This window comes from Jaculus jaculus, chromosome 5, assembly GCF_020740685.1.
Source record: "Jaculus jaculus isolate mJacJac1 chromosome 5, mJacJac1.mat.Y.cur, whole genome shotgun sequence".
In the NCBI taxonomy this organism is placed as follows: domain Eukaryota; kingdom Metazoa; phylum Chordata; class Mammalia; order Rodentia; family Dipodidae; genus Jaculus; species Jaculus jaculus.
In genome coordinates this window covers 32,722,821-32,749,343 of record NC_059106.1, presented here as the reverse complement: position 1 = coordinate 32,749,343, position 26,523 = coordinate 32,722,821, and the positions used below count along the sequence as shown (strand labels likewise).

Here is a 26,523-nt window from a genome sequence, read left to right as displayed (position 1 = left end):
CTCTCTCTCTCTCCCTCTCTCTCTCTCTACCTTTTTCTCTCTCTCAAATTAATAACTTTAAAAAAAAAAAAGTAGGGGGCTGGAGAGATGGCTTAGCGGTTAAGCAATTGCCTGTGAAGCCTAAGGACCCCGCTTCGAGGTTCGGTTCCCCAGGTCCCACGTGAGCCAGATGCACAAGGGGGCGCACGTGTCTGGAGTTCGTTTGCAGAGGCTGGAAGCCCTGGCGCGCCCATTCTCTCTTTCTCCCTCTATCTGTCTTTCTCTCTGTGTCTGTCGCTCTCAAATGAATAAATAAAAAATTAAAAAAAAAAAAAGTAGGGCCTGGTGTGGTGGCCTTTAATCCCAGCACTCCAGAGGCAGAGGTAGGAGGATCGCAGTAAGTTCAAAGCCACCCTGAGACTACATAGTGAATTTCAGGTTAGCCTGGTCTAGAGTGAGACCCTACTTCGAAAAACCAAAAAGTAAAAAAGTCTCAGAATACTCAGAATATAAACACCTCACAAACCACAGGAATTCCCTGAAACACAATATTCATAAGCCCCATTCCCCACAGTTGTATAAGGAGTAAAAACTGATTGGAGCAAGAGACTGTCAAACAGAACAGAAGCCTGGAAGCCCTTTCCTTCCTGAACTATACATAACAACATGCATGTGAGCACTGGAGAGATGACTTAGCAGTTAAGGTGCTTGCCTGCAAAGCCAAAGGATCCAGGTTCAATTCCACAAGACCCATGTAAACCAGATGCACAAGGGGCCGCACATGTCTGGAGTTTGTTATAACAGCAGCTGGAGACCCTGGAGCACCATTCTTTCCCTCCCTCTCTGTCTCTCCCTGCCTATCTCTCTTTCTCTCAAATAAATAAGTTATATATATGCATCTGAGAGAAAAGCTCAAGATCTCTGAACACCACAAAATTGACCTGTGTCAATGACCTATAAAGCATCAGACCTTATTTGTTGTAATACTTTCTGTGTGAAAGACTGAGTAGTTTTATTTTTTAAAAAAACAATATTTTATTTATGAGAGAGAGAGAAGAGGTAGATAGAGAGGGGACACACCAGGGACTCCAGCCACTGCAGATGAACTCTAGAATGTGCCACCTTGTTTATCTGGCTTACATGGGTACTGGGAAATTGAACCTGGCTTTGCAGGCAAGCGCCTTAACTGCTAAGCCATATCTCCAACCCCAAGACTGAGCAGTTTTAACAAATCCCTCTTTTTCCACCTCCACTCATGTTGGCTTGTGTGTGTGTTGGGATTTTTTAAAAAATATTTTATTTTATTTATTTATTTGACAGAGGAAGAGAGAGAAAGAATGGACACTCCAGGGCCTCCAGCTGCTGCAAACGAATTCCAGATGCGTGAGCCCCTTTGTGCATCTGGCTAACCTGTGTCCTGTGGAATCAAACCTGCCTCTTTTGGGCTTTGCAGGCACACACCTTAACTGCTAAGTCATCCTCCAGCTCTTTTTTTTTGTTGTTGTTGTTCATTTTTATTTATTTATTTGCAAGAGACAGAGAGAGAAAGAGGCAGATAGAGACAGAGAGAGAGTGGGCACTCCAGGGCTTCCAGCCACTGCAAATGAACTCCAAATATGTATATCCCCTTGTGCATCTGGCTAACGTGGGTTCTGGGGAATAGAGCCTTGAACTGAGGTCCTTAGGTTTCACAGGCAATCGCTTAACCACCAAGCCATCTCTCCAGCCCTCTTTTTTTTTTTTAATACATTGTTTATTTATTTATTTTTGGTTTTTTAAAGTAGGTAGGTAGCCCGGCTGACCTGAAATTCACTATGTTGTCTCAGGGTGAACTCTCACTGAACTCACTGCAATCCTACGTCTGCCTTTGGGAGTGCTGGCATTAAAGGCATGTGGCACCACACCTGGCTTTAAAATATTTTTTATTTATTTATTTGCAGAGAGAGAGAGAGCACCAGGGCCTCCATAACAGCTGAGCCATCTCTCCAGGCCCTTGTCTTGTTTTTTAGACAAGGTCTCACTAACCCAGGCTGACCTAGAACTCACTGTGTAGCTCAAGCTGGCCTTGAACTCACATCCATGCTCCTACCTCAGCCTCCTGAGCACTGGGATTATAGTGTGAGCCGCTGATAGAGTTTAGGGAGCCAGGTAGCTCTCCTTGTAGGCACAGAGTCACAGGCCCTGAAGACAAGATATAAACACTGATCTGGCCACACATGGGAAGATAAGGCAGTTTCAGATCTGAAGCTGAAATTCCAACTCCTACTCATCAAGGTGACGGCTTCTGACTCATGAGGATGTTGGCTATCTGCCTTGTCCCATTGTTCTTCCCACTTCCTGACTGCCTTAGAATGCTGCCCTTCCCCTTGAGCCTATAGGCTCACCTCATCTCTTCTTGAGTCAGAGATACCTGCTTATGTTTATGTAGACCGATCATGGTGTGTATCTGTTCACAATCTAATACCCATAAGGTAGTCGGCAGCTCTTTTCAAGTCCCTTCTCCCCTTCCGTGGGCAGCTTCATTCTTTTCCAATAACCCTTGCTTGCATACACACCTGTCTTTCATCATCCTTTGCCACTCTGTGCCACCAAGAGACAAAGAACCTGAGAGCCACTGGCCTGGGAAATTCCAGAGACTGTTTAGTGTCTTGTGTTCTAACCCTCATGTTAAGCTTGCTTACTGCTGTCAAAACCTGTAACATAGTTGGGTGTGGTGGTGCATACCTTTAATACCAGCACTCAGGAGGCAGAGGTACTAGCATCACAGTTTGAGACCACTCTGAATCTGCATAGTGAGTTCCAGGTCATACTAGGCTAGACCCTACCTTGAACCCACACCACAAATAATAATTGTAGTTTTTTATATTTATATTTTATGTATTTACTTGAAAGGGAGAAAGATTGAATGGATGAATGGGTGCGCCAAGGCCTCCAGCCACTGAAAATGAATTCCAGACTCATGTTCCACCTTGTGCCACTGGCTTATGTGGGTCCTGGGGAATCAAACATAGCTAGGTCCTTTGGCTTTGTAAATAAGTGCCTTAACCGCTAAGCCATGTCTCCAGCCCTCTTTTGTAACTTATTTTAAAATTTACTTATTTGAGAGTGACAGAGAGAAAGAGAGAAAGAATGGGCACACCAGGGCCTCCAGCCACTGCAAACAAACTCCAGATTCATAAGCCCCCTTGTGCATCTGGCTTACATGAGTCCTGGAGAATTGAACCGGAATCCTTTGGCTTTCCAAGGCAAATGCCTTAACTGCTAAACCATCTCTCCAGCCCCCCTCTTTTGTAACTTTTTAAGCATATTTTATTTATTTGAGAGAGAGAGAGAAAATGGGTGTGCCAGGGCTTCTAACCACTACAAACCAACTCCAGACTCCAGATGTATGTACCACCTTGTGCATCCATATTACATGGGTTCTGGGGAATTGAACCAGGGCCCTTAGGCTTCACAGGCAAGCACCTCAACTGCTAAGCCATATCTCCAGCCCTATTTTAATATTTTTTTTATTATTTATTTGAGAGAAAGAGACAGGGGGCGGAGAGAGAGAATGGGCACACCAGGGCATCTAGCCACTGCAGACAAACTCCAGACACATGCACTATCTTGTGCATCTGGCCTATGTGGGTTCTAGGGAATTGAACCTGGGTCCTTTGACTTTGCAGGCAAGAGCCTTAACCACTAAGCCATCTTTTCAGCACCCCCCTTTTTTTGAGCTGTGGATAGAGCTCTAAACCTTGTGCATACTAAACATGTGCTCTACCACTGAACTTTTTTTTTTTTTTTTTTTTTTTTTTTTTTTTAGGATAGGTAATACAATCTTTTTGAAAGACAGATACGTCTCCTTGGAGAAGCTTTGAGAAATTTGCAGCACCCAAGTTTATGAATAGTTTATTACATCTCAATAAGTGTAGATGAATCAATAAAGCAAAAGTTAAGGACAATGAGCTCATTATCAAGACAGCTATTGATTCTCAAGTTCCAAAATAGAGTAGCACAGTTCAGAATATAGAAAATAGGTGTAAAAAGAACTTACAGGACGTTAGAACACAGAGCTAAAGAGATTATGAGATACAAGGAAAACCCAGCAGTTCTGTTTGATTTCTTCATCTTTTAAAATATTTATTTACTTGAGAGAAGGGGAGCAGATATAGAATGGGTGCACCAGGGCTTCTAGCCACTACAAACTCATGTGTCAAATTGTGCATCAGCCTTACGTAGGTACTGGGGAATTGAACCTGGGTCCTTTGGCTGTGCTGGAAAGCACCTTAACTGCTCAGCCACAGCTCAGCCCTCTTCAGCTTTTTGGTAATTAGAAATATTAGGTTTTGCCCTGTGTACGTGTGTACATGTGTGTGAGTATGTGGAGGTCAGAGGACAGATTTGGGGCAGACCTCTCCTTTCCACCTCACTCGAGGCAGGGTTTCCCTCTGATCTTACATTGCTATGGTTCCTGAGAGGTTCTGGGAAATGTTCCCATCTCAACAGTATACTGGGATTACAGAAGCCTGCTATGACTTCTGGCTTTTTACATGGGGTCTCAGAGGTCGAACTTGGGTACTCAGGCTTGAGTGGCAAGTGCTTTATCCACTGGGCAACCTCCACAGCTCTAGTTTTCATTCTTAAAAAAAAAAAGTACCTTCTTGGGCTGGAAAGAGATGGCTTCGCAGCTAAAGGCACTTGTTTACAGAGCCTGAAGGCTTAGGTTCAATTCCCCAGTGCCCGTGTAAAGCCATATGCACAAAGTGGTGTGTGTCTGGAGTTTGTTTGTAGTGGCAGGAGGCCCTTGAGCACCCGTCCTCAACCTCTCTACTTGCAAATAAATAAATAAATAAATTAGGAATAAAATAAATACCTTCAAGTCAATGGGATTTCAAAAACTAATGTTGCTTTTTACAACTCATTCATTCTTCCAGTTTCTTGATTATTTTCCTCTCTTGGCTTTTTCTGTTTGTTTGTTTACCCTGTTAGCCAGCTTTCACTATTGTCTTAGCCAGCGCAAGGTGTCACAACAAAATACCATAGACATGATGCATGATGGCTTAAACAACAGAACAGAGGCTGGAAGTCCAAGATCAAGGTGTCAGCTTGGTGGTTTCTTACAGGGGTGCTCTTCCTGCTTATAAAGGCCCCTGCACAGTCCTCACAGTGTGGAAAGAGCGCTAGTTCTCAGTATCTCCTCTTCAAAAGCTCTACTCATGACAGTCCCTCATTTGTTAGTTCATGTCTAACTGCAATTACATCCCAAAGGCTTCATCCCTAACACTAACACACTGAGGACTAGGGCTTCTACCCAGGGCATAGCATTCACTAACAGAAAAACAAACAAGTCAGGCCTGGTGGCACACATTTGCTAATCCCAGCACTTGGGAGGCTGAGGCAGGAGAATCAGTTGAAAGTTATCCTTGAGTTTGAAGCTAGCCTGGGCTACAATGGGACTGTCTCAAAACAAAAAAGGCTCTGAATCATCAAGTAGTAAATTCCAACTAAAAAAACAACTAATATGAGCCAGTAAGAAAATAAAAATTCCTGTAGAAAGCTGAACTGTTTCTTCCTTTTGTAATCTAATCCAATAGGAACTTTCTATAATTTTTATTTTATTTTTTTCAAGGAAGCATCTCTCTCTTACCCAGGCTGACCTGCAACTTACGTCTAGCCCTAGGCTGGCCTGGAATTCAGTGATCTTTCTACCTCTGTCTTCCCAGTGCTGGGATTAAAGGTGTATGCCACAACACCTGGTCCCTAAAAATTTTATAAACACTAGTTTCATGTAGTTTTTTAAAAAACAAAATTAGAAATTGAGGCATACATGGTTGTGTTGAAAACTAATAGGACATTAATGTGTCTTTGTGGGTTTTATAAAAATAATTACTATACTTTATTCTTGTAATTACTGAAGATACATGTCCTAGTTTAAAAAGTCTTAAAATAGTAATTATATTTAAGAAGCACTAGAGAATCTTAAAATCATGTGAAGTTAGTGATGAATGTAGGCTAACAAAACTTTAAATTTATCTAAGACATTTGAGATTGTTTTTGATTTTTTTTTTTACTAATTTGTGCTTCAGGCTGCTGATTGCCCTGTCATCTTGCCTCTACCTCTGAAGTGCTGTGATTAAAAGCTTGTACACTCAGCTTTCTATAGATACTGCTAAAAGCCGTAAAGGTCATATATACTTTTGTTCAAAAGCATGGGAAACAGGGCTGGGGCTGCGGCTCAGTGGTAGAGTACTCGACTAGCAAGCAAAAGACCCTTGCATCACGGGCTCTTGGAAACAAAACAAAACTGACAGAGTTATGTTTGGTTAGTGCTGAGTTTTAGCTAATTTCAATACAAATAATTATTTTTATTTCACACTACATAAATTTGAGAGTGTTTTATATGATTACAAATTTCCTTATGACAAAGTGTTTTAAATGTATGCAATCTTTCAAATACATTTGAGGTTTTTTAACAACTATGAAAAGGTCGTATTTTTCCAACTTACAAGTAGAAGAGTAGAGGAAAGCAGGACACAGCTTGACAGATCCAGAGCTTAGGTGACCAGGCAAGGCTACCTGATTCACAGATTGCAATGACTTAAGGGATCCAGGATTTTCTTGCCTAAAAATGTTGCAAACGAGTGTACTCAGACAGGGAAGAAAATCTAATTACAGTTAAAGTCATTTCATACCAGAAAACAGCTGTGTAATTTAGGAATTAAAAAAAATATGTATTTTATTTATTTATTTGAGAGAAATACAGAAATAGGCAGAGAGAGAGAATGAGAATGGGTGAGCCAGGGCCTTCAGCCACTGCAAACGAACTCCAGATGTGTGCACCCCTTGTGCATCTGGCTTATGTGGGTCCTGGGGAATTGAACTAAACCTGGGTCCTTTGGCTTTGCAGGCAAGTGTCGTAAGTGCTAAGCCATCTCTCTAGTCCTGAATTTAGGAATTTTTAAAACTCAATTAGGTGTGTGTATGGTCCATTGGTATCCAGCTTTAATACCTGCCTGTTCCCGTAAGTACCATGTTCCACCACAACCCCAGCTGCAGCACACTTGCTGTTAGCAGCCACTTCTTTTTCACATAGGTGCACAAACTGGGAATACAGTTCTAACCCTTCTTCTTTTCCACAGTTAGAGTGATACTGCATGCTTTTTCCTTTGACTCTGCCCCCGAGGGTGGCTTGAGGGATGATAAGAATGTCACCAGGTAGATCCAATATAGAGGTGTGCTTGCCATTTTCTGTCTCGCTTAACTTCACATTTAACAGTGTATTAACCATTTTGGGAAGAAGTTCTTTATCAGCCCCCTTGAAGAAGCACACATAGATCACTAGTCCTCTCTGAACCTCCACCCACTGGGCTGCGGCGTCCCCCTCGGCGGGCCGGACCTGCAGTCGCGCGTGCAGGGACTGCTGCAGGAGCACCCGGGCCTGAGGCGGCCGGTCAGCCATGCCGGAGCCGGCGTCCGCGCCTCGGCCGCGCTCCGCCTCTGAACTTTTATACCTAGGAATTTGTAGTGTTTTGTTCAATTGTATTAGTCAGAGGTCAGACAGGAAAATAGAAATTATTAGATATTTCAAACAGTAAGCGACTTCTAAAACCAATGAAAGCATTGGAGGAACAAAGTTCAGGAACTTTTACTGGGACAAACTCCCAGTTCATCATGAGGTTTGAAGAATGAGGTGCTTGTTACTGCTATCCGGGTCAATTGCTTCAGAACATGCTTCGATTGTTCCTAACGCCTGCAGTACCTTACTGAAGTTGTGAAAGAAAGATGGAAAATATCACATAGATTCTGTAGCTTCTAAAATTAGTGAAATGAATGATCCAAACCACATGGTAAATATTTCAACTTCTCAAAATGAAGTCAAATATATATATATATATATATATATATATATATATATATATATATATATATATATATATATATATATATATATAATTTTTTTTAAGGGCTGGAGAGATGACTTAACAGTTAAGGAGTTGGCCTGCAAAGGCTAAGGACCCAGCTTCGATGTTCCAGGTCCCACATAAGCCAGATGCACAGTGGTGCATGCGTCTGAAGTTCGTTTGCAGTGGCTAGAGGCCCTGGGGTGCCTATTCTCGTTCTGTCTCTCTTTGTCCCTCCCTCTGTCTGTAAATTAATAAATAAATCAGAAATAAATTTTAAAAATATATTCGAACCAACACGAAATCTCACTAAATGATACTTAGTACAACTGTTTAGACACTGTTTGATAAATTTCCTCCCCGTTGAAAGGTATAAACAACTATTGCTGGCTTTATCACAAGCAGCTGGGTCACCTCACAAGAGAAGATGTGGGGAGGGTCAGCAGACCCCACCTGAGGCTTAGGCGCCCCTGCAGCAGCTGTCTACAATAAGAGGCAAGATGTCATGACCTAAAGATCTAGGAACAGTGAGCTCTGTATAGCGGTTTCTTTGGGGTTCTCCATGCTCTATAAGTAAGCCCTAGCTCCCCAGGCTGAGGGAGGAGCATCTAGGGGTAATCCCCACGTAGTGAATTCCACTGAAGCGCTGCTTTGGAAGGTCTCATACTCCTGGACAGGGAAAAGCCGCTTCTAGAAGCCCCCGCAGGGAAGTCGTCACTCAGGATGGGATGACATTCTCTGTGGTGCCACTGCTCTGGGGTCCTGACGCTCTATATGTAAGCCTCATCCTGAGCTGAGGAAGGAGCATCCTAGGAGTGATTTTAACCCAGGAATCTCCATCAAAGTGGCTGCTTTGGGGGCTCCACGTTCCTGTAAGTGACTTCACAGTAAATTCATTGGCTCCCTGAACTGACATTGGTGTAATCAGGCTTTGATCTGCCATGTGAACCCTACTTGGGGTGAAGTCATATGTCCATATCTCCCCAGGGGAAGTTTCCTGTACAAACACCATGCTGATATTTATGGGGGTACTGGGGAATTGAACCCATTCCATAGGACTTTGCCAGCAATGTCTTTAACCACTGAACCACTTCCCTAGCCCATGAAACTTTTTTTTATTTTTTATTTTTTATTTATTTAGGTTTTTCGAGGTAGGGTCTCACTCTCGCCCAGGCTGATCTGGAATTCACTATGGAGTCTCAGGGTGGCCTCGAACTCACAGTGATCCTCCTACCTCTGCCTTCTGAGTGTGAGGATGAAAAGGCATGTGCTGCCAAGCCTAGCTGGGATTGGAAGTTTGAACTCATACTTTGCTCATTTAGTTGCATTTAAATTCTAGGTTGAGGGCTAGAAATGGCTTAGCAGTTAAGGCATTTGCCTATGAAGCATAAAGACCCAGGTTCGTCTCCCCATTAACCATGTAAGCCAGATGCACAAGGTGGTGCATATGTCTTGGAATTCATTGGCAGTGGCTGGAAGCTCTGGCATGGCCATTCTCCTCTCTCTCTCTCATCTGTTTCTCTCCTCAATAAATAAAAATAAAAATTTTAGGTTGAAAATTATTTTCCTTTAGTACTCTGATAATGTAATTTGTTTATATTTCATTTATCATGATAGCAATTTAATCGTCTTCATTAGTATTAAATATAATGAAATAAAATAAGAAAATCAGAGGGTATATTATGTAATTTTGCAAAAGTTAACTTGATGTTTGTGTAAGTTATATTTCTTGAACCTGTGACAGAATACCTAAGGAAATCAAGTTAAGGTGGAATTTATTTTGGCTCTTGATTATAGAGATGTCAGTCTAGTTGGCTGGCTCTGTGGCTTTTAATCTTGCAGAAGGGCAAAAACACACAAGAAAAGGGCATGGCAGAGGAGAGCAGGACCAGAGGCTCAGAGCGCTATAGAGGAAAGGACCTGGGATATAGTACACAGTGGGAGGGCATGGTGGAGGAGAGCTGCTCACCTCTGTAGGGCAAGAGGCTGAAAGAGCTGTAGAGGAGAGGACCCAGGATATAGTACACCTTTTTCTTGTCCCTTTTTCCCATCCTCCTTCCCTCCCTTCCTCCTTTTCTTTCTTTCTTTCTTTCTTTCTTTCTTTCTTTCTTTCTTTCTTTTTTTTTTTTTTTTTTGAGACAAAGTTTCTCTACATAGCCTTGAATACATGATCCTCTTGCTATAGCCTCCCTGGTGCTGGGATTACAGGCATGTACCACCATTCCCTGCTCAAGGTTTATCTTTCATACTCATATTCTCAATGATCAGCTTTCTCCAACTAGGCATTTCCTCATAATAGTCCATTAAGCCAAGAACTCCACAGGGAGTTAGTCCATCATAATTCAGTCACACCTCAATAGTGCCACCATCTGGGGACAAAGCCTTCAATACATAAGCATTTGTTAATGACTGCATATCTAAACCATAACAATATATATTATCATACATATCTATAGCCTATAATTGCATTATATATAATAACATATGGGATATATATAATGACATTTTATACTGTTACTTTGTATTTTAAATTATTTAAAAAAAATAAAGGGCTGGAGACATGGTTTAGTGGGTCCCTTGTAGAGCCTAACAACTTGAGTTTCAATCTCCAGTACCCATGTAACATCAGATGCATAAAGTGGTACATGTGTCTGGAGTTCATTTGCAGTGGCTGGAGGCCCTGGAGTGCCCATTCTCTCTGTCTGTCTGTCTCTCTCTCTGTATATCTATATATATATATATTTTGTTTGTTTGTTTGTTTGTTTTTTGAAGTAGGGTTTCACTCTAGTCCTGGATGACCTGGAATTCACTATGTAGTCCCAGGTTGGCCTCAAACTCCTGGTGATCCTCCTACCTCTACCTCCAGAGTGCTGGGATTAAAGGTGTGTGCCACCACATCTGGCTCTCTGTCTTTTTTCTCTATCTCTTTCTGCTTGCAAATAAATAAATAAAAATATTCTTAAAAAGTGGGGCTGGAGAGATGGCTTAGCAGTTAAGGCACTTGCCTGCAATGTCAAAAAACCCAGGTTTGATTCCCCAGTATTCATGTAAGCCAGATGTCACAAAGTGCCACATGTATCTGGAGTTCCTTTACAGTGTATGGAGGCCCTGGAGTGTGCATACCCTCCCTCCCTCCCTCTCTCTCTCAAATAATAAAGTAAACACATATCTTAAAATGGAATACCATTCATTGATTACAGAATGGTGAAACATGTGTTTTTTAAATATTTATTTATTTATTTATTTATTATTTATTAAAGGGAGGGTCTCGGGCTAACCTGGAACTCACTCTGAGCCTCAGGCTGGTGCTGATCTCACAGAGGTACTCCAACTTCTGTCTCTCAAGTGTGTGTGGGTTTTTAAAAACATTTGTATTAATTTATTTATTTGCATGCATATGTGCATGCATGTTGTGTGTGTATCAGCATGTCAGGATCTCTTATCACTGCAAATAAACACCAGGTGCATGTGCCATTTTTTTCATCTGGGTTTATTTGAATTCTGCAAAACTGAACTACAGGTTGTCAGGCTTTTGCAAGCATACACCTTTAACCACTGAGCAATAACTAGCCCCTTTCTTTTTTTTTTTTTTTTTTTTTTTTGGTGTTTCAAGATAGGGTTTCACTCTAGTCCAGGCTGACATGGAATTTGCTATGTCATCTCAGGGTGGCCTTGAACTCACAGTGATCCTCCTACCTCTGCCTCCTGAATGCTGGGATTAAAAGTATGTGCCACCATGCCCAGATTTTTTATTTATTTATTTATTTTTATTTTTGAATTTTTGAAGATCAGGTCTTAACACTAGCCCAGGCTGACCTGGAATTTACTATGTAGTCTCAGGTTGGCTGAAACCCACAGTGATTCTACCTCAGCCTCCCAAGTGCTAGGATTAAAGGTATATTCCACCATGCCTGGCCCCTTCCCTTTTTTGAGGAAGGATTTTATTCTAGTCTAGGTTCATGTGGAGCTCACTGTTTTGCCCAGGCTTGCCTTGAACTCAGGGAGATTCTCCTACCTTAGCATGAGCCACCTTGCCTGGGTTTGGTGATGTGTTTTATCCCTACATAATTATTTGGGTTTTGTTTATTTTTTTTCATTTGTTTCTTTGAGACAGGCAGGTTGGCCTTGAACTCAGAATTGTTCTGTCTTTACTTTCCAAGTCCTGTGATTACTTATCATTATTACTTTTAAAATATATTTTATTTATTGAGAGAGAGAGAATGGGCATGCCAGGGCCTCCATCTACTGCAAACGAACTGCAGATGCATGTGCCACCTTGTGCATCTAGCTTATGTGGATCCTGGAGAGTTGAACCTGGATCCTTTGGCTTTGGCCAGCAAACGTCTTAACCACTAAGCCATCTCTCCAGCTTACTTATCATTATTATTATTTAAAATTTTTTATTTATTTATTAAAGACAGAGAGAGGAAGAGAGAGAGAGAAAGAATAGGCACACCAGGGCTTTCAGCCATTGCAAATGAACTCTAGAAGCAGGCACCACTGTGTCCATCTGGCTTACATAGGACCTGGAGAATTGAATCTGGATCCTCAGGCTTCACAGGCATGCACCTTAATCACTAAGTCACCTCTCCAGTTCCTACTTATTATTATTTTTGTTTTTGTTTTTGTTTTTGAGGTAGGGTTTCACTCTAGCCCAGGCTGACCTGGAATTCACTATGTAGTCTCAGGGAGGCCTTGAACTCATGGTGATCCTTCTACCTCTGCCTTCTGAGTGTTGGGATGAAAGGCATGTGCCACCACGCCCGGCCCCTACTTATTATTTTTGTTTTGATTTTTTTTGTGTTGTTTTTTCAAGGTAGGGTTTCACTGTATCCCAGGCTAAACCAGAACTTACTCTGTAGTCCCAGGCTGGCCTTGAACTCCCAAGTGCTGGGAGTAAAGGCTTGTGCCACCACACCAGGCTTCAATGTGGTTTTTAGTTTTAAAATTATTTCATTTTAATTTTTTTTATTCTATAGGGAGAGAGGGAGACAGAGAAAGAGAAAATTGGTGTACCAGGGCCTCAGGCATTACACTTGAACTCCAGATGCTTATGTGCCATCTAGTGGGCATATGTGACCTTGTATTTGCCTCACCTTTGTGCATCTGGTTTATGTGGGATCTGGAGAGTTGAACATGGGCCCTTGGACTTCACAGGTAAGCACCTTAACTGCTAAGCTGCCTCTCCAGCCCCAGCATAGTATTTTTTAAAATAATTTATTTATTTATTTATTTGAGAGAGAGAGAGAGAGAAAGAAACTGAGAGAGAATGGGCATGCCAGGGCCTCCAGCCACTGCAAATGAACTCCAGATGCATGTGCCTCTTTGAGCATCTGGCTTATGTGGGTCCTGAGGAATTGAACCGCTGTCCTTTGGCTTTGCAGGCAAATGATTTAACTGTTAAGCCATCTCTGTAGCCCCCCAGTGTAGTATTTTTTATTTTTTATTTTTTTAAAATTTATTTAATTTTTATTAACATTTTCCATGATTATAAAAAAAAATATCCCATGGTAATACCCTCCCTCCCTTTTTTTAAAATTATTTGAGGGGAGAGAGGGAGAGAGAGAAAGAAAGAGAGAATATGGGTGTGCCAGGGTCTCCAGCCACTGCAAATAAGCTCCAGACTCATGTGCCACTTGTGCACCTGGCTTTACATGGGTACTAGAGAATTGAACCTGGGTACTTTGACAGGCAAACAGCTAAGCCATCTCTCCAGCCCTTCAATGTAGTTTTGATTTGTGTTTCTTTAATGGCTAAAGATGTTCAACACATTTTGAAATACTTATTGATAAGTTAACTTTTTTTCTTTTGAGGAATGTCGTCTGTTCATTAGTCTATTCTTTGATGGAGATTTTTCTTTTCTATTATGTTGTTTTTGGAATTGCATATTCTGGATTTGAATCTGCTATCAGATGTATAGGTGGTAGATTTTTTGTTATTGTGTAAGCTATTCATTCAATTAACTGTTTCCTGTGCAAAAGCCTATTAATTTTGTGAGATCTTATTTGTTTCTTCTTCTTTTCCTTCTTCTTTTTTCTCTATGTAGGGTCTCACTTTAGCCCAAGCTGACCTGGAGTTCACTATGTAGTCTCGGGGTGGCCGCAAACTCACAGTGATCTTCCTACTTCTGCTTCCTGAATGCTGAGATTAAAGGTGTGTGCCACCACGCCCGGATGTTACTTCTTTGAACAATTGAAGTCCTTGTCACAAAGTCCTTCCCTATACCTCTGCCATGAAGGTTTTTTTTTTTTCCTACTTTTTCATTAATTTCAGACTTTTAGGTATAAATGTCTTTGAAGCATTTGGAGTTGATTTTTGTACAGGGAGAGAGATAAGAATCTGGTTTCATTCTTTTATGTATGTTGTGTCTTCCCCGCCCCCACCAAAATATGAAAACAAACATCTTCTCACCCCAGATAAGGCACAAGGAAGACACCAAAGTACAAGTCTACCAAAGGCCAACTTTGTGAACCAATGAGTTTATTGGGGTTACTTACAGAATATGGGTGAAGGGCTGTTATCCCTTAAGGTCATAGCCTGTGACATGGCAGTTTTAACAGAACAGACTTGGCCACCTGTCTTCAGTAAGCCAATTAAAGAAGTCAAATTTGGGCTGGAGAGATGGCTTAGCAGTTAAGCGCTTGCCTGTGAAGCCTAAGGACCCCGGTTCAAGGCTCGATTCCCCAGGACCCACGTTAGCCAGATGCACAAGGGGGCGCACGCGTCTGGAGTTCGTCTGCAGTGGCTGGAGGCCCTGGCGCGCCCATTCTCTCTCTATCTGCCTCTTTCTCTCTGTCGCTCTCAAATAAATAAATAAAAATAAACAAAAAAATTTTAAAAAACAGTCAAATTGCTAGGTGTTGTGTCATACACCTTTAATTCCAGCACTCAAGAGGGAGGCAGAGGTAGGCAGGGTCACTGGCTGTGATTTTGAGGCCAGCCTAGGACTACAAAGGGTGTTCCAGAGGTCAGTCTGGGCTAGAGTGAGACCCTTCCTGGAAAAACACTGAAACAACAACAATGACCACACACACACACACACACACACACACACACACACACACACAAATAGTGAAAAGCAGCCAAAGGAGATTTATTCCTTTGGCCACGGTGGGAAGAAGGACAAGGAGATCCAGTGAGGCCCTGATTCTATCTGCGGGGTCCTGACATGAGATTTAGGTATAAGTAGAGGACTAGAGGTACTTAGTAGAGGAAGCTAAGGAGTCCCAGTCAAGGTCTAATCTAGCCCATAATTCTCTCCGCTAATTTCTTGCGAGGAAGTCTGACAAGCTTTTAGCAGTGTGTGAAATCTCCTTTTGGGAGACAAGTTCCCTCTCTGGCTGGCGCTTGGCTTCAGCTTTTTCCTTTTTCTGGCATGAGATTCCTGGAGGAAATTCCAGTTTCTTAGGATGCCTTGTTTCACTAGTCTGAGAGCTGAAACAAAGTTCACAAACCTCTCTATAGAATAATTTCACACTGTTAACACAGTTACAGGGTTAATTACAGGAGTGCGGGTGTCTCCCAAACAGCTCTACCACTGCAAAGTCCCACTCCATCCTGGATGACTCGTGGCAGCTTCATCACGAACTCCCCATTTCAGTTAATCTTCTATTTCCTATATACGCTAACATCTCCCAAGATCACTTAGTGATGGAGAGGTGGGGGGAAGAAGAGAAGGCGTAATGGTGGGAATCCCAGGTGATGGTCCTGTGAGCCTACAGCTCCATTACCATTACAGATGCTTGAGCTAAAGCACCCAGCTTTTTTTTTTTTTTTTAAGTTTGTTTCTTTATTATTATTTGAAGCTGGGCGTGGTGGTGCATGCCTTTAATTCCAGCACATGGGAGGCAGAGGTAGGATGATCACTGTTAGTTCAAGGCTACCCTGACTACATAGTTAATTCCAGGTCAGCCTGGACTAGAGTGAGACACTACCTCAAAATAAATAAATAAATGTTATTATTTGAGCCAGGTGTGGTGTCACGTGCCTTTAATTCCAGCACTTGGGAGGCAGAGATAGGAGGATCGCTGTGAGTTCAAGGCTACTCTGAGACTACATAGTAAATTCCAGGTCAGCCTGGGCTAGAGCAAAACCCTACTAAGAAAATATATTATTTATCTATGGGGGTGGGGTGGGCACACCAGGACCTCTTGCCACTTCAAACGAATTCCAGATGTTTTTACCATTATGTACATATGATTTTACATGGGTACTGGGGAATCAAACCTGAGTGGTAAGGCTTTATAAGCAAATGCCTTTAATCACCGAGCCATCTCTCCACCCTAGCATCCAGCTTTTTTTTTTTTTTTTTTTTTTTTGAGGTAGGGTTTCACTCTAGCCCAAGCTGACCTGGACTTCACTATGTAGTCTCACTATGTAGTATGGCCTGCAACTCATGGCAATCCTCCTACCTCTGATTCCTGAGTGCTGGGATTAAAGATGTGTGCCACCATGCCCAGCTCCATCCAGCTTATATGTATGTATGTATGTGTGTATATATCTATATATCTATATCTGTATATATTTATATCTATATCTATATCTATATCTATATCTATCTATCTATATATATATATATATGCACACACACACACACACACACACACACACACTCGGAAAGCAGAGGTAGGAATATCACCACGAGTTTGAGGACACCCTGAGAGACTACATAGTGAATTCCAGGTCAGGCCTGAGCTTGAATTAGAGTAAGAACCTAACTTGGAAAACCAAAAAAAAAAAAAAAAATTAAAATTAAAAATTTATTTGCAAGGAGAGAATGAGATAAGCATAGTATATACATTTAGTATATACATTTAGCCAGACAACAGCAGACGTTACACCCCTAGGGCTCATGACTACCCATGTTTTAAGTTTTTAGTATCAGCGATATATTCCCTACATGGAGCGGGCCTCCAGTCCAATTAGAGGGCAGTTGGTTTCCACCATGACAGATGTGCCATTATTGTACCCATTGGCTCATTTGGCCTGGCTGGCCAAATTTAAGGCTTGCAGTGTCCACTCTTGAGTATCTTCACTGGTGATTTCTCTCCATTGAACTGCATGCAGCATGACTTTTTTCAGGTTTCTGTCAGCTGGTCTACATGGAGGAGGTTTTCAGCTCAGCTCCAGTGGCCTTGCAGCCCAAGTATGTGGAGTCTTCAGCAATAGGGTCTTACCATCTATTCTTTTTTTTTTTTTTTTAATTATTTATTTATTTATTTGAGAGCGACAGACACAGAGAGAAAGACAGATAGAGGGAGAGAGAGAGAATGGGCGCGCCAGGGCTTCCAGCCTCTGCAAACGAACTCCAGACGTGTGCGCCCCCTTGTGCATCTGGCTAACGTGGGACCTGGGGAACCGAGCCTCGAACCGGGGTCCTTAGGCTTCACAGGCAAGCGCTTAACCGCTAAGCCATCTCTCCAGCCCTTACCATCTATTCTTGATGGTAAACCAAGGGCCTTGACAGTGGCCTATAATGTTTTGGTGGCATTGGGGACCTCCCTGGCCAATAACTCACTGGAAGGTATCCCATCCCATGGGTAATATTTTTTTTACAGTCCATTATGTCAAAAAATTTAAGCTGGGTGTGGTGGCACACATCTTTAACCCAGCACTTGGGAGGCAGAGGTAGGAGGATCAACATGATTTGAGGCCACCCTGAAACTACATAGTTAATTCCAAGTCAGCTTGAGATAGAGTGAGGCCCTGCCTCCAAAAACCAAAATTAAAAAAAAGAATTTAATGTTCCTAGTATCATCAAAGCTTGAAATAAAGGCTCTTATAAGACCCTTTCAAAGGAAGTAATGATATGAAATGAAATAAAATAATTATGCACAATTTAGAGAAAAATGGGCACATAACTTTAAAAAATGATAAGAAAATACAGGCATGGTGGTATATGCTTTAATCCTAGTACTTGGGAGGCAGAGGTGGGAGGATCACCATAAGTTCAAGGCCATTCTGAGACTACATAGTGAATTCTAGATCAGCTTGGGCTAGAGGGAGACCCTACTTTGAAAAACAAAAACAAAAAGGATAAGAAAGATATATGTGAAGGGAAGTGTGAACTTAAGTTCCTGAAAAATACTATATCTACTTCCAGCAAGGCTGAATGGATTTACAGAACTCATGTGATCACAGAGGGATAGAATACTGCAGAACTGGAGCCAAATTACCTTGGACTGCTTTTAGCCCTTAATAGCCATTTATTGCCCACCTCTGTGTCTGACCTAATATCCTTGTGACTACAGGTGATCAGGTGAAACTACTTTGGAATGTGCTAACAGATCACCAGCTTCCACCAACCCAAAGGCTGAGAATGTCATCAGATAGCTTCCCTGCTTTGCTGCAACATACCTTTTTTTTCTTTTTCCTTTCAAGATAGGGTCTTGCTCTAGCCAAGATTGACCTGGAATTCACTATGTAGTCTATGTAGCCCCAGACTGGCCTTGAACTCACAACAGTCCTCCTACCTCTGCCTCCCAAGTGCAGAGATTGAAAGTATGTGCCACTCTAACCTTAGGTTAGAGACCCAGCATATCTGAGGTCTCTAACCTAAGGTTTATGACTTCCCTTTGTTCTGTAAAACCTTCAGAAAATTGTTAGCACTTTGGAACATGGAGTTTGGGCAACCTGAATCTCTGTTCCCGGGCTATGACCATTCATATTTGACTTCAGAATAAACTATCTCTTATTCCTTTTGAGTTGAGATCTGTGTATTTTGCTTCAAAAGGATTCTGAGGATTTGTTCCAATTTTCAAAGTCTTTTCAGTAGCATGATTTTATGGTCTTGATCACCTCTGTGGCATATCAGATAAAAGATTAGGATAGGAGGGTTGGAGAGATGGCTTAGTGATTAAGGTACTTGCCTGTGAATCCTAAGGTCCCAGTTTCAATTTCCCAGTACCTGTGTAAGCCAGATGCACAAGGTGGCACATGGTTTGGAGTTCCTTTGCTCTGGCTGGAGGCCTTGGTGCACCCATTCTTTCTCTCTTTCAAATAGTAAATAGAATATTTGAATTTTTTTTTATTTGAGAGACAGAAAGAGTATGTGTGCCTCAAGGCCTCTTGCTTTTGCAGACACATGTATCACTTGTGTGCCTGGCTTTATGTGGGTATTGGAAAATTGAACCATGTTGGGCAGGCTTTGAAAGCAAGCACTTTTAGACACTGAGCCATCTCTCTAGTCCTAAAACTAAGATGTTTTCTCTAAAAAGTGATTAAGAGAAGAAAGTACTAAAAATTTATTCTTAAATTTTTGTTGTTTTTCATTTTTTTTCAAAATATTTTGTTTATTTATTTATTTGAGAGCGATAGATAAAGAGGGGGAGAGAGAGAAAAAGGGAGAGAGAGAATGGGTGTGCCAGGGCCTCCAGCCACTGCAAATGAAATCCAGATGCGTGCACCACCTTGTGCATCTGGCTAACATGGGTCCTGGGGAATTGAGCCTTGAACCGGGGTCCTTAGGCTTCAAAGGCAAGTGCTTAACCACTAAGCCATCTCTAAGCCCTGTTGTTGTTTTTTAAATTTTGTTTTTAATTTTTTTATTTATTTGAGAGCGACAGACACAGAGAGAAAGACAGATAGAGGGAGAGAGAGAGAGAATGGGCGCGCCAGGGCTTCCAGCCTCTGCAAACGAACTCCAGACACGTGTGCCCCCTTGTGCATCTGGCTAACGTGGGACCTGGGGAACCGAGCCTCGAACCGGGGTCCTTAGGCTTCACAGGCAAGCGCTTAACCGCTACACCATCTCTCCAGCCCTGTTGTTGTTTTTTGAGGTAGGGTTTCACTTTAACCCAGGTTGACCTGTAACTCACTATGTAGTCTCGGGGTGGCCTCAAATTTACTGGTGATCCTCCTACCTCTGCCTCCCAAGTGCTGGGATTAAAGGCCAGCGCCAACATGCCTGGCTAAAAAATTTCTTTTTTTAGACTGAGAGTGCGTGAGTGAGTGAGAGAGAGAGAGAGAGAGAGAGAGAGAGAGACAAGAGAGAGAATTGGTACACCAGGGCCCCAGCCATTGCAATCGAACCCCCAGATGCTTTTGCCACCTAGTGGGCATATACAACCTTGTGCTTGCCTTACCTTTGTGAGTCTGGTTTACTTGGAATCTGGACAGAAACTGAACTTGGGTTCTGAGGCTTTGCAGGCAAGCACCTTAACTGCTAAGCCATCTCTTCAAACCTCTTTTCAAATTTTATTTATTTGAGAGAGAAAGAGAGAGAGAATGGGCACGCTATGGCTTCTAGCCACTACAAAGGTATTGCAGATGCATGTGCCACATTGTGCATCTGGCTTTTCTTTGGTGCTTGGGAATCAAACCTGGGTCCTTTGGTTTTGCAGACAAGTGCCTTAGACACTAAGCCATCTTTCTAGCCCAAGAGTCATGATTTATTTATTTATTTTTTATTAACAACTTCCATGATTGTAAACAATATAACCCATGGTAATGCCTCCCCCCCCCCTTTCTTTCCCCTTTGAAACTCCATTCTCCATCTTATCCCCTCCCCTTCTCACCAGTCTCTCTTTTGAGAGTCTTTTTTTTGTTTTTTTTGTTTTTCGAGGCAGGGTCTCACTCTGGCTCAGGCTGACCTGGAATTCACTATGTAGTCTCAGGGTGGCCTCGAACTCACGGCGATCCTCCTACCTCTGCCTCCCCAGTGCTGGGATTAAAGGCGTGTGCCACCACGCCCGGCGAGAGTCATGTTTTTAAGGGGCCTCTGGCAGCTCTGTGGGCTTGGTGATAGTTACACCTCATTACAGCAGGCTTTGAGCTCAGCCAGGGAGATGAAACTCTTCATTATTCGAACAAATGGTACATCCACCATGGACCATTTGGGGGTGTCTTCTTTGCTGGATGGATAATGATGGCGATTATTTTTCTCAAACTGTGTAATCTGGGTAAAACTCTTTTATAGTCTTCTTAAGTCCCACAATGCCTGGCTGTTTGCAGTTTCTGTGTTAGAAGGCTTTCTCTTCCAACTTCATGGTCTTAAGGCAGTACTGAACTTGGTGGCTGAGGACACTGCGCTAGCATACTGTCTGCTTGGGCTGTGCTTTTAGAGGCCCAGTGCTGAACTTCACATGTGCACCTTTCTCCACCTGCCTCCACGGCTCCGACTTCATCAGCAGTAGTTTCAATCCCCCCCTTTCTTTTTCTTTTTATTTATTTACCTGTGTGTGTATCAATTGCAGCTGCAAACACACTTCAGATTCTTGTGTCGCTTTTTAAATTTTTTAAATTAATTTATTTTTTATTAACAACTTCCATGATTGTAAACAATATCCCATGGTAATGCCCTCCCTTCCCCCCACTTTCCCCTTTGAAACTCCATTCTCTATCATATCCCCTCCCCATCTCAATCAGTCCCTCTTTTATTTTGATGTCATGATCTTTTACCTCCTATTATGATGGCCTTGTGTAGGTCGTGTCAGGCACTGTGGTGTCATGGATATCCAGGCTATTTTGTGTCTGGAGGAGTCTTTGTGTCGCTTTTTGTTACCAGTTTATGTGGGTAGCTTAGGAATTTTAACTATGGCCCATAGGCTTTGCATTCACGAGCCTTTAACCGCTGAGCCATCTTTTCATCACCGTGTTCTTCTAATTTTCTTTATTTTTCCTTAAGGCACAGTCTCTCACTGTGGACCAGGCTGACCTGGAACTAACTCCACAGCCCCAGAACTTACAGGCGATCCTCCTTCGTCAGCCTCCCAAGTCCTGGGAGTAACAGGATGTGCCGCTCGCCCGGTTTAGTTCTTCCGATTTTCAAAGCCTTCTCAGGGGACTGATTGTTTCGTCTTGATCACTCTGCGCTGTATCTTCCCGGGCTGTGAAAAGACCCTCCCAAATTTAATACAGCATCCTCCTTCCCGGTTCTTCTCTTTCGTAGGCTAGTTTTCGGAGGCTTCTCGAGCGCACGCGCTCCGCCGGGAATCGCAGCCGTGGAAGGACTACAATTCCCAGAAAGCCTTGCCGCAGTGGAAAAAAAAAACTCCCGTGAGTCGCGGTGCGGGTGTGTGTGGTGTGTGTGTATGTGTGTGTGTGGGGGGGGGGGGGAACGGACGGTGAGGAGAACTGAGTATCGCGAGAGGCCGAGGTTCTGTGCGTCTGGGTGGAGGGGGGCGGAGAGAGTAAGGAGGAAGAGGAGGAGGTGCAGGCCCACAATACCAGGCGTGCGGCAGTCTCGGCTTTGGCTGTCTGGGCTGTGGGGTTCTTGGGGCCTCGGCGGAGCCCGCTGCTGCCGCCTCCTCGGTCTTTCACGCGCGAGGAAGCGATGCGGAGGGGTGGAAGATGGCAGAGCTGCAGATGTTACTAGAGGAGGAGATCCCGTCCGGCAAGAGGGCGCTGATAGAGAGTTACCAGAACCTGACCCGGGTGGCGGACTACTGTGAAAACAACTACATACAGGTGAGGAGCGCGGACGGGGCGTGCGGACCGGCGGTGCCGGGCCCGCGCCGGGCGCCGAGGATCCACCGCCCGGAGGGACCGGCCCACCGGCGGGCTGGCAGGGAGAGGGCGGCCCCGAACCTCCGCCGCGGCCGCTGCCCCGGCCCCGCGGCCCCACGGCCCCACGGCCCGCGGCGGCTCGGGGAGTTGGGCTGCGATACAGGAAGTGGCGGCGGTGGTTGAGAGCAGGCAGCGGAGGGAGAAAATGGGAGCGGGAGCTGCTGCCCCGCGAGCCCGAGCCCGAGCCCGAGCCCGGCGCTGCCCCCCGCGGACGACTCGCCTCGCCTCCTCTTCGCCCGAGCGGGGCCGGCAAAGGAAGGGAGAGCGGAGGAAAAGCGGGGTGTGCGTGTGTCGGCGCGGGGTGGGGTGGGGGTGATTATGTCAGTGCAGCCCAGAGGGTGTGTCTTTTTATTTATTTATTTTTTTAAATATTTTTTTTTCATGAGTCACATTACACAGCCCTCCCTTGAGAGAAGGAGACGGGTGTTGGGACTGAGTGAGGCAGGGCGTTGGATGGAAGTTAAATCTGAAAGAATAAAAAATGCCTTTTAATTGACGGTTTGTAAATCTGAAGTGCTTGTCGGTTTCAAGTCGGGTTTTCTCCCTTTCTCATCCTATTCACTTCCGCCTCCCGATAAGGCACCCTCGTTAGTACAAAACGCGAAATTGTTCCTAACTACTTGGGAGGAAAATGTCTGAAATACTCTTCCTCCAAAAGTTCGTGACTGACGGTTTCGGAACTTAAAATAGGATGGTGTCATCGCCGCTTGCATATTTTCTGTGGTTTCTTCCCCTTCAGCCTAAATTCATGTATAGGGTACGAATCCAAGTAGATTACCAAACATAGATCCTTTGAGCCACACATAAAATTACCTGTTAATGTATTGGGAAATTCTTGGCACCTTGGTTATGACAGATGCTTGTTTTTATTTTAGTGATTGGAAGTGAATGGAGTGTGCGAGTTTGGTTTGTAGATCTTGTTGTGTAAACTCAGTTTACAGTAGATATAAGTAAAGTGGCAAAGTTCTTTCTGTCACTGTCATGACACAAAAATTCTCTTGTTAGGATAAGGAAAGACCGAAACATGCTTTGAAAGATTAGGGTTATTACAATTCAGAACTGAAGTATTTATTTTAGTCTTTATTTTGAGAGAGAGATACTTTTTCAGAATTTTTTGAATAGTTGTCAGTGTCCATAGTGACATTGTATCTTCAGTAGCATGACTAGGAATTGTCTTCCTCTTTTTTTTTTTTTTAACCTTTGATTTTAGGAATTCTGATAAACTTGTTGGATGCCTGCCATGTCTACTGATACTTGTAAACTTTATAACCATTTAAAACACATTTTAAAAACTTAAGGATGGGACTGGAGAGATTGCTTAGAGGTTAAGGTGCTTGCATGCAAAGGCAAAGGACCCATGTTAGCCACCTGCCCTAAGTGGTGCTGTTTTCAGTGGCTAAAGGCCCTTGTGCACCCATTCTTTCTCTCAAATAAATAAGTACATTTAAAATCTTAAAGATGTTAAACCGGCCGTAGTGGCACATGCCTTTATTCCCAGCACTTGGGAGGTAGAGGTAGGAGGATTGCCATGAGTTTGAGGCCACCCTGAGACTTAATAGTGAATTCCAGGTCAGCCTGGGCTAGGGTGAGACCAGACCCTACCTCGGGAAAAAAAAATCTTAAAGATGTTAACATTACATAGTGAATTCCAGGTCAGCCTAGGCTAGAGCCAGACTCTCTACCTAACAAAATTCTTAAGGAAATGTGAATACAGTTTATAGATGTTAAAACATTTTAAGGTAGGGTCTCACTCCAGCCCAGGCTGATCTGGAATTCACTATGTAGTCTCAGGCTGGTGGTGAACTCACAGTGATCTTCCTACTTTTGACTCCCCAGTGCTGGGATTAAAGGCTTCGCCCACCATGCCTGGTAGTTCTTCCCCCCTCCCCCAATGTGTCTCTCTCTAGCCCAAGCTGACCTGGAATTCACTATGTAGTCTCAGGGTGGCCTTGAGCTCACAGTGATCCTCCTACCTCTGCCTTCCAAGTGCCGGGATTAAAGGCGTGCGCCACCAGGACTAGCTCAGTTAAAAAAAAATTTTTTTTAATTTATTTGCAAGCAGAGATAATATAGAGAAGAGAGAGAGACAGACAGATAGACAGAATGGGCACATCAGGGCTTTTAGCCACTCCAAATGAATTCTGTGTGCGTGCACCTCTTTGTGAACCTGTCTTTCTGTTGGTACTGGGGAGTTGAACCAGGATAGTTAGGCTTTGCAGGCAGATGCCTTAACCACTGGGCCATCTCTCCAGCCTACACCTGGCAGTTTTAAAGATTTTGAAGGGAGAGCAGAGGAAATTCAGTTGTGCCAGTCATTCATTTCTTCTCTGTAGGGCTTCATACAGGGGTGGCCTGTTTTGGTTATGCATGTTGGGAAATCTGACAAGAACATGGTGTGGTAACTTCTGCTTGTTGGCGGCTGTTAGTAACAGTAACGTGTTTTAACCTGTTTGTTGACTGTTTCTTTTTCTGGTATTTATATGCTGCAATTCCCACTCCCCCCCCTTTTCTTTCTCCTGCTACTCTCATGTAACTTGGCAATTTTTAAAAACTTCTTGGAGGGCTGGGGATGTGGTTTTATCTATCTGGTACAGTGTTTGTTGGCGTACACGAGGCTTTGGATGGATCTCCAGGTCCGCATAAACCCTGAGTGGTAGTGCATGCCTATAATCCTTGCAGTTGGAAGGTAGAGGCAGGAGGATAAAAGATTTAGGGTGATCCATTCTTGGCTACACAGTGAGTTGGAGGCCAGCCCAGAACCTGTCTCAAAAAACAGGTCGGGTGTGGTTATTCACACCTTTAATCCCAGTATGTGGGAGGCAGAGGTAAGGAGGTTGCCATGAGTTCAAGGCCACTGTGAGACTACATAGTGAATTCCAGGTTAGCCTTTGAAACCCTTCCTCGAAACCAACCAACCAACCAACCAGCCCCAAGCAATAACTTGACTCACAGTGGGTATAAAAACACTTTCACCAGGGGGCAGCTCCACCTCACAGTACATGTGAGGTTGAGGTTGGAGAACATGCACTTGAGGCCAGACTGGGCTACATAGTGAGTTCCAATTCAGCCTGGGCTACAGTGAGACTGTGTGTGTGTTGGAGAGGGGGAAGGGGCAGAAAGACATACACAAAAAAAGAGACAGATAGACATAGCAAGACTTATCTTCATCAGGGGTATTGATTAGCTAAATTAAATTTTGTTAATTTTTTTTTCTTCTTTTAGTTTTTCCAGGTAGGGTCTGTCTCTAGCCCAGGCTATGTAGTCTCAGGGTGGCCTCAAACTCAGGGCAACCTCCTACCTCTGCCTCTTGAGTGCTGGGATTAAAGGCGTGTGCCACCATGCCCGGCTTGTTTTGGTCATTTATTTTTATTTTCTTCTTCTGTTTTTTTTTTTTTTTTTTTTTTTTTTTTGAGGTAGGATTTTTGCTGTAGCCCAAACTGACTGACTGGGAATTCACAATGTAGTCTCAGGGTGGCCTTGAACTCACGGCAATCCTCCTACCTCTGTCTCCTAACTGCTGGGATTAAAGGCCTGTGCCACCACATCGTAGTAGAGAGCAATATACACTTGTCTTTCACTGATGAGGGGGTGTTTGATTGTAGAACTGCCCTCTCAAGGATGCCAAGCATCCCTAGATATTCTAGTCCCTTATATGAAATGGAATAGCATTCGCATCAGACTTATTCATATATATATATGTTAAATCATTTCTAGGTTATTATAGCCCAGGCTGACCTGGAATTCGCTGTGTAGTCTCAGGTTGGCCTCAAACTCACTTAATCCTCCTACATCTGCCTCCTGAGTGCTGGGATTAAAGGTGTGCCATCATGCCCAGCTCATCTCTAGGTTATATATAATACTGAGTGCAGTGTAAATCTGTGGAAGTGTTCTTGTATTTAGGATGTAACGACAAGGAAAGTAAGTCTATAACGTGGAGAGAGGAGGTTTCTTTTACTCAGTATTTTGGATCTATAATTGTTGGTTTTAATACATGGTTGCTGAACCCACAGAGAACGAGAACCAGCTTTATTAGATTCTGCTTATTTATTTATTTTTTGGTTTTTCAAGATAGGGATTAACTGTAGCCTAGGATGACCTGGAATTTACTATATAGTTTCAGGGTGGCTTTGACCTCATGGTGTTCTCCTATCTT

The 26,523-nt window shown here is 43.3% G+C and overlaps 2 protein-coding genes across 9 annotated transcripts in view; one reads left to right on the top strand and one right to left on the bottom strand.

Annotated features, from left to right (window-relative positions):
• Window positions 1-6,895: 6,895 nt before the first annotated feature.
• On the bottom strand, window positions 6,896-7,423 carry LOC123460714 (D-aminoacyl-tRNA deacylase 2). Its single transcript, XM_045149198.1, has one exon. It carries the CDS (start codon window positions 7,421-7,423, stop codon window positions 6,923-6,925), a length of 501 nt encoding a protein of 166 aa, XP_045005133.1. The 3' UTR covers window positions 6,896-6,922.
• Window positions 7,424-21,990: 14,567 nt separating this feature from the next.
• Window positions 21,991-26,523, top strand: part of Abi1 (abl interactor 1) — a 101,693-nt gene continuing 97,160 nt past the window's right edge. For all 8 annotated transcript variants that reach the window (XM_004659768.2, XM_004659765.2, XM_004659763.2 and 5 more), the window contains exon 1: window positions 21,991-22,271. In XM_004659768.2, the coding sequence (XP_004659825.1) occupies window positions 22,155-22,271 (117 nt within the window). In that variant the 5' untranslated portion in view covers window positions 21,991-22,154. The remainder of the gene's footprint in view (window positions 22,272-26,523) is intronic.

Excerpts from the sequence above, each read along its gene's own strand:
- LOC123460714 (XM_045149198.1), bottom strand. The coding sequence starts at position 7,423 with ATGGCTGACCGGCCGCCTCAGGCCCGGGTGCTCCTGCAGCAGTCCCTG.